Source organism: Girardinichthys multiradiatus, chromosome 9 (assembly GCF_021462225.1).
Source record: "Girardinichthys multiradiatus isolate DD_20200921_A chromosome 9, DD_fGirMul_XY1, whole genome shotgun sequence".
Taxonomy (NCBI): domain Eukaryota; kingdom Metazoa; phylum Chordata; class Actinopteri; order Cyprinodontiformes; family Goodeidae; genus Girardinichthys; species Girardinichthys multiradiatus.
In genome coordinates, this window is record NC_061802.1 from 38,208,173 (window position 1) to 38,225,573 (window position 17,401).

Here is a 17,401-nt window from a genome sequence, read left to right on the forward strand (position 1 = left end):
ACATTACTGAACAAACAGCATCATGATGGGCAAGAAATACACCTGACAGGTGGGAGGTTCAGACACATTTTGGTTAGAAAACAATACCCCAGGCTCTGAACATCTTGCACTGTTTAATCCATCACCAAAACACCATGTGAGGTGAAAAACTCCAGTCCTCCAGAGCTACTCTCATACAACATTTATCAAGTCAAATGGCTCAACTAACTCCTAGTATCGTGCCTTTCATTTGATTCAGCGATGCATGCATAAGTTACAGGAGGGTAGCTATCGAGGACTGGAGCTCGAGGCCCTAAACATTTCATTTCCTTGGTATTATGCAGTGGGGATGCTTTTCTTCAACAGTTGAAAAGCTTGCGACTGAGGTGGGAGTTCATATTCCAAAATAACACTCTTCAACATACACCCACAGCCACAACAGAATGGCCCAGTCAAAGTCCAGACTTAAATCCATCTGAAAGTCAGCGAACAAGAGCTAAAAAAAACAAAACAAATGCTCTTCATTCAGCCTGACTGAGCTTGAACTATGTGCATATCCAGTAGAGATTCAACGAAACAGCCGCAGCTGTTTTGGCAGCTAAAGGTGGTTCTACAAAGTTCTGAGCCCAGTGGTCTGAATACAAATGCACACCAAACCTTCATATTTTCATTTGTAAAAATATTAAAACCTTTATTCCTTTTCTTCCCACTTCACAATGACATACTACTTTGGGATAGTCACTCAAAGCAAATCTACTAAAACAAAGTTTTTGGTTGCAACGTGGCAAAATGTTGAACGGTTCAAGGGGTTAGAATAATTCTGCAAGGCATTGTAAGAGGTGAAATAACTTGATAGCTTCAAATGAAACCTTCTTTCCTCCAACAATCAGCCTTCTTAGTATCTGTAGGGGGGATTCCAAAAGGCACAAACAGCTTTGAAAAGAGAACAAATCCTCTGAAGTGATACTTTGGCAAATGAGGCAGGTCCCCCAGTAGCAATTTACAGGAGGTTCTCTGATCTTCATACCTGCATGGCTAGGCAGATACATTATCAGCACACTGACATTCCAGTGATTCTACACAGGACCTTGACATCTTTTCATCTACCCAATCCTCCCTTTGTAGGGACCAGAGCAGCTCAAAGCGGGGCCCCACAGGTACTTGAGAATAATTATAGCACAGAATCTTCTGAAATCTGATATTAAGTCAAAATAATATGTAAATTTTAAAAGACAGGGCTTTAATGTTAGATGGTCGTGTTTCATCCGAAACAGTCTGGATGGGTAAGATGAAACATGTCATCTCAAGGCACTTTACAGTAAAAAAAAGTCAATTTAGTTGAATCATACACACAGATTCCAAGTCAAGTACTGTACAACCATTGCTGGTTGTCAAACCGTGCAGTGAAATTCAGTTTAATATTCAGTTTAGTTAAAACGTTTTTCTGTTTAAGGAAACCCAGCAGATTGCATCGAGTCAGTAACTTGCAGCATTCACTCCTCCTGGATGAGCATGTAGAGACAGTGGACAGTCACTGGCGTTGACGTTGCAGCAATCCCTCATACTGAGCATTAATGTAGCGACAGCGGAGAGGAAAAACTCCTTTTTAGCAGGAAGAAACCTTCAGCAGAACCAGGCTCAGTGCGAGCGGCCATCTGCCACAATTGAGCGGGGGTTTCAGAGAACAGAGCAGAAACACAACACAGAAGTCTGATCCAAGAGTACTTTCTATGTTAAAGAAAGGTAAAGAGTTAATGGCAGTAGTAGCTCTTTTAGTGGATTCATATAGGAGAAAAACACAGCTAAGCAGATAAATAAACTCTGAGCCAGTTATTTGTAGTATGACAGGATGGAAGCAACAAGATTTACTTTGAGTTGCTGAACTTTTGCACAGCACTGATTTAAACTGTCACATCGAATTGATAAAAGAAAAAAACAATGATTGTTTTTGTTATGTGAAAAAGGTAATTAAACAATCGCAAAATAAAAACAGAAGGACTGTCACGATAATTTTCTGATGTACACTCGATTTTTTCCTGCAGATTCACCAATCACTGATTCTGTGGCCATTTTCCTGTTTTTATGAAGCTCTGATCTACTGATATCCCCTTTAGTCGCAGAGGTGCCGTCACACCATGTGTGTGAGAGAGCGTGTTGCTGCAAAACAGGGTTTTACCATTTCAAAACAAAAGCAAAATGATTACAAACTAATTTATCATCTTATATATTAGCGATTAGCATGATTGGTGGAGTTAGCATTACAAAAACAGCTGTTTCTTTTTGCATTTCCTAGAGAACCTACACCCTTACCATAACTCTGAGAGTTCCAAAAGGTTGCCAATATTTCCAAACTAAGCATGTTCAACAACAGACAGAAAGTTCAAAAGATGAAACAGAACTTTGCTGTTTTCCGTTCAGCCTTCCCGTTACCTGCTGAAAGTCTCGCTCTCTCGCAGCCTCAACGCACTGAGGACATATAGTGGAAAAAAATATTTAAAAAGGTTCTTACATCTCTGTGGTTCTTCTGACTTTGTTTTAAACATTTCACCAAAACAGAAAATGGCAAACTGTGAGTCTTTCTCACTCATTTACAACTTCCACACCAAAGAATGTTATTAACTTAGCCTGAAAGCTTTTGCATATTATGCATTTGGTGATTGAAAAAAAATATTGGACTTATGAGTCAACTGGCAAGTTAGTTCTAATATAAAACTAATACAGGTCACTTCCATTTCTCTAAATATACTTCTAAAGTATACTTTAGAAGTATATTTAGATAAAACCTCTATCAAGCCACCGTTCTAAAATCTGTACAATGATGCCTGGATTCCAAGCGAACGAAGTAGTTTAAACCTTCACTGTCAGCAACTACAAGGAACCTAATGAAACCGAATCCATTAAAAGTCTGTGTACTGTCGACACAGTAAGTGGAATTATCTGCGCCTAAGCTGTTGACTGCTCTAAATCTCCGCCTGCGGTGGTGATGGGCTGCTAGTCAACTGGCTGGCTTAAAGATCACCATGATAACCAATAATCCACACCAAAGATTAGAGACTCAACATGCTGCTGTTAATCCACACAGATTTTCCTTGTTTTGTCTCAATTTGGCCCCAACAATGGGAAGGACAAGCCCACTAATGCATGTTCGGTCAGGCACCATACTTACTCGGACAGCAGTGCTTTTTGCCTGAGTGCGCTGGGGCTGTACTCCCGGATTGCCCTGGTCCCTCATCCCGCTTCCATGTGCTCGGGCCACGGCTCCAGACGTGCCATTCGTGCAGACTCCTCCAACAGAAGCAGACATTCGAGGCCTCTGCTTGATGCCGTCCAACAGACGCACAAGGAGAATGTTGCTCGGGAGCTCGTCCACACCGCACTCCACCAACGTCCGACACTCCGGGCAGCGCAGCTCCCCGCGCGAGCCCAGGATGCCCTGGAGACATCGACGGCAGAAGGTGTGCTGACACGGAAGGACCTTCGCAGAGGCGTCCAGGCGCTCCAGACATACGGGGCACTCAAGCAAATCCAGCAAAATGGACTCATCCATACTCTGTGCGTTGCGCCTCCACCTCAGAAGAACTTTGTTCAGAAGCGGATCAGGGACCGTCACGTCACTGCCATGCCTCGGCTATTGCCATGGCGTTTGCATCAGCTGGGAAAGAAGGTCAAAAGATGCAAATTAATTGACTGTGCATTCAAGAAATAGGTCATAGCATCTATATAATAGACACATATGGCTGGAGCCATGTGTTGTGTCATCAGCTAAAAAGTGGAACATTGTCACGCTCAAACAAAAAGAAAAACAAACTTAAACACAAAATCAGGAATTAAATCAGGAAGTAGATTTCTCATACTTATCCAAAGATGGAAAATACTTAAAACACTTGAACACCAAAAATCAGATTTTAGACTTTTCCAGATTTTGTAGGAACCCTTCTAAAAAAAGTGCGAAGACTGTAAAGGATTCATAATAGAAAGAAACACAGGAGTGAACCTCAGTGATTTATCTTTCAGGAGGACAAACATCAGACTATCAAACATACGATCAACACACTCCGTCTGGTAAATGATTTAAAAGAGCGCAAACAACTCACTGATCTAACAATAAGACGATTTCAGCCAGAATCATTAATCTCTCAGGCGGGTACAGAAATATTAATGCAATAACCGAGGAAAACACCAACATTACGCAACACTTTTAGTTTTTACAACCCAACGAGTTCAAGCTGTCGAGTTCTCAGAGATACATAAAAACACGAGTTAAGAGGGAGGATTAAAGGGAGATCCTGGCATATATTACATGTGACGCTAATATATCCACGTTTTTAAATAAATTATACTTTCAGGAATTTTCTAACAAATCTCACTCTGATATAACAGTTTCAACCACTTATGGGACGGAAGCAAAATGACGTAAAACACTTTACAACACTTGAAAAACTAAATTGGGCTCACCTCTTCCAGAGCAGGACTCCTCCTCGGTTTGCTCCGATTTTCCCAGTTTCTGCCTTCTTGCTAACGTTAAGTTAGCAGCCGAGCCCCGAATATTTCACTCAACTTAGCAGAGGGACAAACGCCGCCGTCCTGCCGGCAGAGGTTTGATTTAGAGGCGCACTGGAGGAGGAATAAGCAACCCTCTGTCAGATACTAAAGCCAAAACCAAACGAGAGAGAAACACGGAGAGGACGCCTGAACTCCAGCCGCACTGAGAGCCATGCTAGTAGTTCTGCTGCTCGGCTGGAGTGTTGCTGCTGGAACAGGGGAGGAGGATGAGCGCTTCAAGGACGCATAGGAAATTAGAAAACTGGGTAAGCACACCTTAAAGCTGCCAGTCAGACTTTTCTTTGACATCAGTCAAACTCGCTTTAGATCTAGTTTGCCACCTATAAAACATCATGTTATAGTTTTCATTATTTGTTATGCTATCTTGTTGCAAATCAAGATACAATTTACAGTCCAAAACTAGTGACCTCACATAAGTAGTAGAACACAGAACAGCTTTGACTTGTATTTTTCCTGTTTCCTCTTTTTGCATGTTTTAATGAAATGTGTCTAAAATAAGACAGTATGCAATTTGAGATTATGATTCTGTATTCCAAGTTATACAGAAATGGGAAGAAAAATCCTCACAAACTCCCAAACCATTCTCACAAATATAAGACATAGACTTATCCAACTAAACCTGTTAAACCGTACATACTGCTCTCCTGAAAGACTTAAACAATTCTACCCAACCCAGTCTCCTAGATGCTATAGATGTAATGAGGATGGAGCACACTTAAGTCAAATGCTCTGGGGTTGTAATAAACTGGAGTATTAGGACTCAATATTCTTACAACTGGGAACATTTTTCCATAAACAAATGATGATAGACCCAAGTGTTGCTTTGTTGGGGGACACAGAATTATTACATAATTTAAACCAGTATCAACACAAGTTAGTTCTTCTGGCAATGGCACCTGCAATGGAAAAACCCGGAACCCCCAACACAACAACACTGATGAAATGAGGTATTATCATACCGTCTATTTGAAAAAAAATAAATTTATGTTTTATGTTAAAGGCAAACCAGAGACTTTTTATCAAATTTGGGATGTCATTATAAATAAGAAATACCAGATATAAAAAATGTTTTATTTCTATATAGTCTTTTTTTGCATGAGGCCAGTTGCTTATAGCTAGGCTTTTTAGGAAGAGGGTTTAAAATATGATATAATATGAATTATTTTAGAATCTTGTAAATCATCGATGTTTAATAAAGAATTAAAAAAAAGATTCTTTACTCCACGTTATACTTCTTTTCCACAAAACTCAGCTCCCACACTATAAAAAGTCTTGCTTGTTTACCATTGTGCTCTGTTCCCACTCTAAACTGCCAACATGCTCTTGCACAATAATCTGCGCCAGTGTGTATCCTGCTTCTTGCACTCAAACGTTTTCTGCTCCTGGATAAAATCTTTGCTCTCAGCTCTGTTCTCGTTGCTCATGGATCTCTTCCGAGTTACCTCTTCATTCTAAGAGAGAACAACAGCAAACAAAAAAAAAGAAATCCTGATCTGAAATCAAAAAGGTATAAATCCCACATAGGGTTTGACTAAAAGATGTAAATAAAGGAGACAACGACATCCAGAAAAATACAGATGAAGGTACCTGATGCCTGAAAAATGTTGCCAGAGAGACAGACATGGGCTCATTAAACGCCATGCTCCTGCACTACAGCACTGTCATCACCATTGTTCCAGTCAACACTAGAAAGAAGTAGTAAGATCCCATTGCTTACTAGTCAGAAGTTGTTTGGGTGAGCTAAAGCAGTATGAGTTTACCCCCTCAGACTCAAAAACAACTAGAATGCTTCATATCAACCAAAAGACACTCATCCCTCATTACGTTTACTAATGCTGGCTGTTTGGCTCCGTTCTTTTGCCCTTTGGGATGTCATTGACCCAAATACTCACAAAGCAGGATTAGCAGTTTCTTCTTCAGAGAGCTTTTTAAAGTATTTGTATTTTGTCAGAGGCCTCTTGCAGAGGAAATCCATACTTTACTACTTTATTTTTTACATTCATACACCATCAATGTCATTGTCAAAAAAGACAACTGTTATACTGTCGACTCACTGCCAATATGAAAACGTTATCCCCAACATAACAAAAAGGGCTAAAAAGCCTAAAAAGCGAAGAAACACAAGTTGTATTAGAAATAACCAAAAGCAATTGTGACAAATTGTTAACACGTCAAGCAAAACAAGGAAACAGTGTTGAATTACAATTTCCGAGGTGCACCTGAAGGCGGTATTTAGTGTTGTAAAAAGGGCGTGAACTACCCTGACAAAAAGCGACGTTGCCTGCCAGACACAATGGAAAATGTCTTGTTTCTCGTTTTTATGTTAACATCATTTAACTTTTTGTGTATGTTGTGCTCATCTGGTTTTTGTTTCCATTCATTCTAACTTCAATGGTGTGATCAAACATAAAATTAATCCAATGTTTCATTCTTTTCTCTTTATGTGTAAACCTAAGTTTATTTGATATTTTAAAAAACGTGACATTTTGTGATATTTTGTCGAATTGGGATGGTGTGTTTAGTTATTTCAGCAGTAAAAGTATGATGATTTTCCTTGATGCTCTTCCATTCTGCTGTGTGTTTGTGTATGAAGAGTTTGAAATGTCTTTGGAAGGTAGATTTGGCAAAATGTTAATGTTCTACATCACTATCACTGTGTAGATGGCTTTTTTTCCACTGTTAAACAGCATTTGGTGCAACATCTAAGGTATATAACTCTTTTGTTTTCAAAATTATCAAGGTAAGGTTGTCCAACCGCACAATTCTGACTGCGATCTAATTAGTTTCTTCCTACATCTACATTAAAAGTTGCGTTCGTCAGGCCTCTCTAGGGTTCTGTGTTGCTATATTTGTCTATTTCCAGTCAGGCTTTATATGCAGACATCAGTGAAATGTTTCATTTTGTTTTCTTTAAATGGTATCTGGTAAATTGGGACAAAAAATCTAATCGTACCGGTTTTAGTGAATTATTCATGCAAATATAACCTTATATTAAAATCTACCTGAACCACATTTGGTTTCTCTCACGTCTTCATGTTTAATGCTGGCAACACCCTCCTGTGTGATATCCCATCAGTTAGTTGGTCCACAGAATATGTTCCCAAAGTGTAGGGGATCATTTTTTTGGCTAATGTGAGAAGGGTCTTTGTGGGATTTTTTTTGTGTTTGATCAACCAACCTTTTAGCATTAGAAATCTCCCATGGAGGTCATTTTTGCCCCTTGTCTCTTTCTTATTGTTAAATCATGAACACTGAGCTTAACTGAGGCCAGTGAGGCCTGCAGTGTTTTAGATGTTTTGGGTTCTTCATGACCTCCTGGATGAGACCTTGATGCACTCTTGGGGTAATTTTGGCTGGCCGGCCACCTCTAGGAAGGTTTAAAACTGTTCCATTTTTCTATTTCTGTAGATAAGGGCTCTCACTGTGGTTCACTGGAGTCCCATTAGGCTTAGAAATGTCTTTGTAACTGTCCGAGCTGATAGAATAATAAATCCCTTGTTTGGTCTCGACTTTCTTTAAATTTGACATGCTGTGCTGTTTCTAGCATACTTCATGTTGTCAGGCATGTTCTTTTTAGGTGATTAATTCATTCTCCAGGTCAGGTAGTCTTCAGGCCTGGATGTGGCTATTGAAAGAAAGCAAAAATGATGGTTAATAACAGTAAATTATTGATTAAACAATGGGAGGGATCACATTTTTAAACTGGTTACTTTCCTCTGATATAAAATTAGTTTGATTATCTGAAACTCATAGGTGCAGCAGAAAAGCAAAAACAGAGGAAAACAGCCAATACTTTTTTACAGCATTGTAGTGTAGAGAAATGTTCCCATCCCCCCTTCCAAACATACTTGTTTTCGTCCTACTGTTGTTTAATGTGACCATAATTAGCCAGTGAAGGATGAGGAAATATTGTTGCAGTGTTTGTAGATAATTGAGTAGATCCTGGAGAAGTAAACAGGGACATCTGGTGGTCTCATTACAGCGGGACTACAAACATTTCTATACTTTTCACACATTATGTAGCAAATAATGGTCACTGTTCCTGATTGCTGATGCTTTAGTAGTTCTACAATAAGATACCGTCCGGTTAGAGGACTTCTGGAGACAAAAAGTTACTGACCAGTCTTGGGTTTACACAAAAAATACACCAAAGTCCATCAAGAAGAGGGAGATCGATTTTTATAAAGAGTTGTTTTTTAATATGAAATATAAATTTGTAATGGACATTTAACTTCTAAGTAACCTTCACAGCAGAGGCAAAAGCTGCCATAAAAGAGAAGGAAGATCCAATGAGACAGAGCCAGACAGTAAACGTGATTTATTTGTATCCCGTCCAGAAGACAACTCATATTGAGCAAGAGGGAGAGATGGAGCAGAGGAGGAAAAGAGCAATAAAGAAGGAGATTTATTTGGGGGCGGCTTTCCTCTGTCACATGTGGTCCCGGTGGGTTCCGGTAGGAGCCCTGGGGTCATATTTTTTAACAGTGAGGAGGCAGCGCCCCCCCCCCACACACACACACACACACACACGCACACTAATGAGAAAGAAGGCTGCGGCCGACTTTATTTTGATTTTATTCAGTAACGTAACAGGAAAGATTTGTTCACTCTGAATAGCAGTGATCCTTTATAATAACTGCACCTGAGGGTGTGAAGAAAACATCACGGCAAACTCACCCACAGAGCTGCCGATGATGGAATTGACAGCTGTGCTTCCACTTATGAAGGGAAGCGAGGAGAACAGGGGAGGACCTGACAAGATGTATGCCCTCATTTCCACTAAAGGATAAATCTTGACAAAAATGTGGCACTCTCTTCCACGCTTCATAGTTATTCAAGATAGACGGCATTAAAACCGACTGAATCCCATCGAGGAGAGTCCTTTCTGTAAGGAGCAATGTGCAGATATTCTTAAGTTGACATTTCACTCAGTCTCAACTTAAATCGTACAAAATCTTTGGCTTTACACAATCCTTACATCAGTATCCTGACATCCAGTGATCCTCACTTTGATAAAGCTTTCAGACCGACTCACTCACCCTGAAGCTTTTTGCTTTGGAACAAGATTAGGAACCAGAACCGAATTTCAAATAATGCCGTCTGATTTTCTCCTTTCACTGCAACAGGACCAAACCAGGACGGAACAGGTTGAGGAAAATCCCAAATAAAATAAAATTTATTACATCCCAGTTGTCAAACAGAGATAAGATCACAGAGTCTGTGTGAGTCTGAAATGTATTTGAATGCAACTGGGATGTTTGATTCTTTAATGAGGGATGACCTGATGAGATCTTTTTTATATAGTTCATAAAGGGGAATCCCAGCCAACACTGATGTGACATTGTGCTGCATTAAGTGCCTGATTTCAACCAACAGTGTTACACTACGGCGCCCAGCCAATATGCTTTTTATTGCTAATGAAAGGTTAAGTTGCAGGCAGCAATAATTACTACAGACAAGTTCCCTCCTTCTGCAAGAAAGAAAAACAAACAGCAACGTTCTGCCTGTAAATCTGTAAATCTTCATTAATTTTTAAGGTGATTTATTTAACTGGGCAGACATCCTGTGGTACTTAATGGCGTCTGATAGTCCTCAGGCTGGGTTACAGACAGTTTTTCACATTTTGACATGTTACAATCACAAACGCAAGGTCTTTTATTAGGATTTTTTGTGACAGACAAACAGAAAATAGTGCATAATTGTGAAGTGGGACAAAAAGGTTTACAAAAATTTAAAAACATGGCACACATTTGTCTTCCCTCTGATAGCCCTAAATAAAGTGCAACCAGCTGTGTTCGGAAGTCACCTGATTAATGGAGTCCATCTGTGTGTAATTTAATCTCAGGCCTCAGAGGTTTGTAAAGAACATTAGTGAACAAACAGCACCACGAAGAACAAGGAGAGTAACAATGAGAGTAACAGGCAGGAGGCCCATGGTCACTCTGGAGGAGCTCTTAAGATCAGCAGCTCAGGTGGGAGAATCTATTGACAGGACAGCTATTAGCAGTGTACGTCAAAAATCTGGGCCCGTATTCACAAAGATTCTCAGAGAGCTCCTGACTTTGCCTAAAATTTATTGGCAAGGACTCCAAACTTAAGAGTGATTCACTTCGCTGCTGAGAGCGACTCTGAGCTAGGAGACAGAGATTCCTATCTTAGTGAGGAGGTGTGGTTGACCCCGTTGCTAGGTGAAGTCAAGTCAAGTTAAGTTTATTGATATAGCGCTTTTCAGCAACAAGGCACTCAAGGCACTGTACATACAGAAAAACATTACAATGATACAGAAAGTCAAACAACAGAGGTAATTAAAAAATAAAATAAAAATAAAATAAAGAGAATAGAATAGAATAGAATAGAATAATGGATAAGAAAATGAAAGGAAAATTGGACTGAAAATGCAACTAATCATGCCTAGATGGCACAGTCAAAGGCCACTCAAAACAAATAGGTTTTTTATCTTGATTTAAAGCAACTTAGGGTTTCGGCACTTTTAAATTTTTCTGGCAGTTTATTCCAGATTAGTGGAGCATAAGAACTAAAAGCTGCTTCTCCATGTTTAGTTCTGGTTCTGGGTATGCAGAGTAGATTTGAGCCAGAAGACCTGAGAGGTCTGGGTGGTTGATACACTGACAACAAGTCTGTAATGTATTATGGTGCTAAGCCATTCAGTGATTTATAGACTAACAGAAGTATTTTAAAGTCTATTCTCTGAGCTACAGGGAGCCAGTGTAGGGACTTTAGAACCGGGGTGATGTGCTCCACTTTCTTAGTTCTAGTGAGGACGCGGGCAGCAGCGTTCTGGATCAACTGCAGCGCTCTGATCGACTTTTTACGCAGACCTGTGAAGACACCGTGGCAGTAATCAATTCTACTAAAGATGAACGCATGAAGTAGTTTTTCAAGGTCCTGCTGAGACATTAGTCCTTTAATCCTGGAGATGTTCTTTAGGTGAAAGAAGGCCGACCTTGTTACTGTCTTTATGTGCCTCTGAAGGTTCAGGTCTGAGTCCATCACTACACCCAGGTTTCGAGCCTAACTGGTGGTTTCTAGCTGTATTAACTGAAGCTGTGTGCTAACTTTTAAACGCTCTTCCTTTGGTCCAAAGATTATTACTTGTGTTTTGTTTTAATTTAGCTGAAGAAAATTTTGGCCCATCCATGCATTGATTTCTTCTAAGCATTTACCCAGCGCTTGAATGGGTTCATGGTCACCTGGTGACATCGTAACGTATAGCTGTGTGTCGTCTGCATAGTTATGATAACTTATGTCGTTGTTTATTAAAATCTGAGTTAGGGGGAGCATGTAGATATTGAATAGGAGGGGCCCTAAGATGGACCCTTGGGGAACGGCACATGTGATTTTTGTGGTCTCTGATGTAAAGTTTCCTACTGACACAAAAAAGTCCTTGTCCTTCAAGTAGGATTTAAACCAGTTGAGTGCTGTACCAGAAAGGCCGACCCAGTTTTCCAGGCGCTCTAATAAAATGGAGTGATCAACAGTGTCGAATGCTGCACTAAGGTCCAATAATACCAGCACTGTGGTTCTTCCACAGTCTGCATTTATACGGATGTCATTGAACACCTTGACAAGAGCAGTCTCTGTACTGTGGTGAGCAGGAAGCCTGACTGGAAGACATCGAAACGGTTGGTCGTTGTTAGGAAGTTGTTTAACTGCTGAAACACAGTTTTTCAATAATCTTACTGATGAAGGGGAGGTTTGATAGGCCTGTTGTTCTGTAGTAGCAACTTGTCCAAGTTGCTCTTTTTCAATAGAGGTTTGATAATTGCTGTTTTCAGGGCCTGGGGGAAAACACCTGACAAAAGGGACGTGTTTATTATTTGAGTTAAATCAGATGTTATTACAGGCAAAGCTTTCTTAAGGAGGGCTGTGGGTAAAAGATCGAGACAGCAGGAAGAAGAGCTTAGTTGCTGTACGATTTCTTCTAAGATTTTGCAGTTTATTTGGTGAAATTGGGAAATTTTGTCAAAATCAGTTCTAGTTGGAGACAGCATTGGTACTGGAGTTGATGTGGATGTGCTGACTGCCCCTCTGATCTTTTGGGTTTTTTCAGTAAATAATTTAGCAAATTCATTGCAGGCCCTGGTAGAGAGGACTTCAGATGCTACAGTTACAGGAGGGTTTGGTAACCTGTCGACGGTGGCAAATAATGCACGAGCATTGTTAATGTTTTTGCTGATGATCTCAGAAAAGAAGTACTCCCTTGCATTTTTCAGTTGTAGGTTACATCTGTATAGTCTCTCTTTATAGATAATATAGTGAACCTGGAGTCCAGTCTTTCTCCACCTGCGTTCAGCTTTTTGACTTGACTGGTGGAGCACTTCTCCACGGAGACATTTTCTTCCCAGAAACGACTTTCACTTTAATTGGAGCAAATTAATCAATGATGTCTGAGATTTTAGAATGAAAGTTATCTACCAGCTCATCTACAGTGTTACAGGGCAAAGTGGAGGTAGAAGAGTAAATCTGGTTAAAGGTTTCAGCAGCACCGTCCTTAAAGATGCGTTTTCTTATCATGTCTCTTTGGCAAACTGAGTCATTGCAGATGATGCTTTCAAAAATAACAGAAAAGTGGTCAGATAGAGCAACATCAGTTACAGACACCTTGGAAATGTTTAGACCCTTAGTGATGATCAAGTCCAAAATATGTCCCTGTTTGTGCGTTTGCTGTTTAACATGTTGAGTCAAACCAAAATTTCTAAGAGTGTCACATAGATCTATTGTACTTGTGTCTTCAGGATTGTTCATGTGAATGTTGAAGTCTCCCACAATAATTAAACAGTCATAATCAACAGATATCACAGATAAAAGCTCATTAAAATCACTGATATAGTTTGTTTTGGACTTAGGAGGCCTGTAAATATTCAAGAAAATGGTTCGGACCGGGCTCTTTACCTGGAGAGCCAAATATTCAAAAGAGTCAAATTTGCCCAGAAAAACTTTTTTACACTCTAATAAATCTTTAAACAAAGAGGCCACCCCTCCACCTTTTCTTTGCTGTCTGCTCTCACAAAGAAAAATGTAGTTCGGAGGCGTCGCCTCTATCAGAATGGGAGCTTCATTAAATTCATGTAACCACGTTTCTGTTAAAAACATAACATCAAGATCGTGGTCAGTAATGAAGTCATTAATTAAAAATGATTTTCCTGACAGAGATCTAATGTTCAATAAAGCCAGTTTATATGACTTAGTTGTTGATATTAACTCTTTGTCTGGTTGTACCTGACAGTTTATGGCTTTTATGGTGTGACGCTGTCTTCTTAGAGCTGTGATTGGTTGTTGCAAAAGACAAAACAGAAACGCTCCTAGTAATCAATGGAGAGGAATTAACCAATGATATAATTTAGACTGGATTCAGAATTGTTTAAATCATGATGAAAAATCTTAGCAAGATTAAATTAATGAACACAGCATCAACATGTTTGAACCTAGCTTATTTACATGCTCATCTTGTTATTATTATTATTATTATTATGTTTACTTGCCATGCTGGTCATTTTTATACTGCATTTCATATAAATTAATTTCATATTCATATAAGAATTTACTGCATTTATTGTGATTGTCTTCTTGTATAATGAGGTTTATTTTGGTAAAATCACAAAAACAAAAACAAAGAAAAAAGGTTGAGAAAACCAAATTGAACAGAGGAGCAGAGCCTGCTGGTAGAGGAGAACAGAGGAGTGTTGAAAGGTAGATTTGGTCCTGGGATCACGGTGGGAACAAACAGGTATTCCCAGCAGATCAATGCGTCGTTCCCTCTGGTTTCATCACCAGCCTGGAACGTGAGCAGCTCTGGTTCCTGCTGCTGTCAGAAGCTAGAGAGGAGATTGCAGCACACCAGAGCGGGGAGCGTTGTAGATGATCATTTAGGCTGCTGACATCATGAACAATACAGCAAATACTTATCCATTCATTATTCACACTTCAACTCATTTACATCTTCCTTCTATGTTCATAGCGCTTAGATTATTGTACTGTTGTCTAGATTTTGTGATTTCCAAATTCACTTTTTGAAAGCATTTTACAGTCTGTAAATGTTCAAATAATTCTGTATGATAGTTCGTAATTTTGTAGATTTTTTATTCATGTTTATTTACTTTTATTTCTATTATTTATTTATCTTTCCAAATATTCCCTTACTAGAGGTGCACCTTTAAGCTGTCCTGCTGCTGAAACTTTTGAATTGCCCCCTAGGTTAATCTCGTTTCTATATTAATAATTGTATGTTTGTAATAAGTTTATGTGTTCATTTATTCAAGATTTTTCCTAGAATGATGTCACTAGGAGCTACTTTTAGTCTTAGGATTCTTTGTGAATATGGGACCTGGTCTTTATGGAAGAACGGCAAGAAGAATGCCACTGTTTAAAGGAAGCCAGTGCAGTGCAAAACAAAGACTGCCCATTACCCTAACACACCATTGGGTGAAACATCAACAGGATGCTTTTCTTCAGCCAGGACATGGAACCTGATCATAGCTGATGGGATGGAACTAGATAAATCCTTGAAGAACCCCTATTTGTGGATGAAAAAGAGCTCAGATTTCCATACAAAGAACCACCCTCAACATACATCCATGTTTACATCAGTGGTTTAAATCAGATATGGCCAAATCACATCCTCAAGGCTCTAACACACCTGAAACAAATGGATGAATTTCCTCCTCAGCACACATTCAAGTTCTGCAGAGGCCTGGAGATTAACTTTTGGTTCAAGAAGAGATCTAAAACATGTAGGACAGCAGTCCTTAAGGACTGACTTTAGATCAAAGCTTGTTATGTGTTTGGATGGCCCAGTCAAAGTTCAGACCTAAGTCCAGTTGAGAACTCATGGCAGGACATTAAAGGTTTATGCTAACAGACTGGCTGTAATATGAAAAAGGTTAAAGGGTATGAATCTTGCAAGGCAGTGTAAATACTGAAGAAACCTAAAAATGTACAAGTTTGTATACATTAACCTCAATCTCTTATGAGGAAAAAATCAAATTTTACTGCACTCTCACTACCATGAGGTTTAGCAAAAACACAGTATGTTTCCCAGTTTTGCATCTTCTGTGCAACTGAGCTTTAAGAAAAGTAATTTACTCTTGGAGCTGCAATGCTTTGAACATTTAAAAAGGATTGTCAATACTACAGATTTTAAAACTGAAAACGAACTTTATCTGCCCTTAAGGCGTGACATTTTACACAAACCTTCATAAAAGACAATTAGCTGTGAGTGCATATTTGAAGGTTTATAAGAGGGCCCTGCGCTACAGAGCACTTTAAAAGGATTCTCTTTGAAGCTCCAAATAAAATATGAATATCTGTCATTGTTCATATGGGTGCCAAGGTTCACAAGCGTTCAGCAGGTTCTGCCTTTCACAGCAACGTTCTTTAATAGTATTAAGTGTTACTTGCTGCATTTGCAAAGCTGTATTCAAGTTACTTTTTTTTTAACAATCTCCATTTAAGAACCTTTTGAGAAACACAGGATGAAATGTTGGTGTTAAATATATGAATTTCCTGTTTGCCCCATAGAACATGTGGAGAAGTCTTCAGTGTCGGCCCGTAGGGCCTGCATGCGTTCATGTTGGGATAGAGAATACAGTCTATCCATTAAACATCTGAAACTGATTCAACCATCTGTGCGTTTAAAAGAATGTCCCAAGCTGCAATCCATATTCTTTGGCAAAAATATACATTTCAACATTTTAATTTAGTCTGACTTCAACTCACCAAAACTGTTGATCTGATCAAATCATGAGGAAATGTTTGTTAAACCTGTACACTAGGGCTGAAGCAATTAATCTGATTAATTGTGATTACTCGATTATTGAAATAATCGCCAACTAATTGTTCAGTGGAGTATACAGACTCTAAAACATGCCATTTGCTAAAAGAGCAACCCTACACAAGAGCAGTAATAAACACAAAACTGTACAAAAAATATTTACATTTTGCATTTAAGATGAAAACCATCTTTGTCTGTAAATATGCTCTATCCAGAACTCCTAAAGTACCATAGCTTTGGCTTCATCTGGTTCAGGTTCTGTAAAAAATCTATTATCAGATTAATCGAAAAAAATAAAATAAATCAGATTTATCGATTAGCAAAATAATTTTTAGCTGCAGCCCTACTGTGTACACATAAAAAAAAAAGATTGACAATTAAGTGCCAACTGACCAACGTTATTCCGCGTTTGACCCACTGATCCAAATGTTTAATAGATATATGCTACAGATTAGAAATGATCATATTGGCTTAGGGTGAATTTGTGGTGCCTAAGAAGGTTGAGTCCCATTTACTTAGTGAGCTGCAGTCAAAAACCCCAACCCCACCCATCACAGGAGACACACAAATATAAATAAAAGGACTTAATAAAAAGAACTACCACCTGATTCAAGTTTACATCTTCATTCACGAAAGTCAAGATATTTAACCTAGATGATGCCAACTGCTGCTGAACTGGATGTGTTCCCACTGGCAGATAACCAAGCCCTTATGAACGTCTGCGTGTTGAAGACTTTAGCAGTACATCAAGAAAGGACCGCAGATATAACTTGTCAGCCTGATTCTGAATAAAAGAATCAATCCTTGGAAAGCTGACAAGACATGACATCTGAAAGCTTCGAGTGGGTGGGGGCAACATTTTTCCATCTCAAAAATATGGCATATCTGAAAAGGAGATGATCTATAACTTTCTGCTGAAATCAAATCTACTGCTGTCAAAGAACCTGCAGCACATCTTCCCTTTTTTATTGCCCCCAGGGAAATCAAGTGAAACTGGAATCGGAGTTGCACACATGGGACCGTGATTCTACGTGTGCCAAAATACCAGTATGTTTGAAAATTAGAATC

At 39.2% G+C, this 17,401-nt stretch overlaps 1 protein-coding gene across 1 annotated transcript in view; it reads right to left on the bottom strand.

The window, feature by feature from the left end:
- sh3rf1 (SH3 domain containing ring finger 1) overlaps positions 1-4,742 on the bottom strand; it is a 50,709-nt gene extending 45,967 nt beyond the window's left edge. The window contains exons 1-2 of the mRNA XM_047375209.1: positions 4,435-4,742; positions 3,146-3,631 (exon numbers count right to left, since the gene is read on the bottom strand). Coding sequence (XP_047231165.1) covers positions 3,146-3,526 — 381 coding nt within the window. The 5' untranslated portion in view covers positions 3,527-3,631; positions 4,435-4,742. The remainder of the gene's footprint in view (positions 1-3,145; positions 3,632-4,434) is intronic.
- Between the last annotated feature and the right edge of the window lie 12,659 nt (positions 4,743-17,401).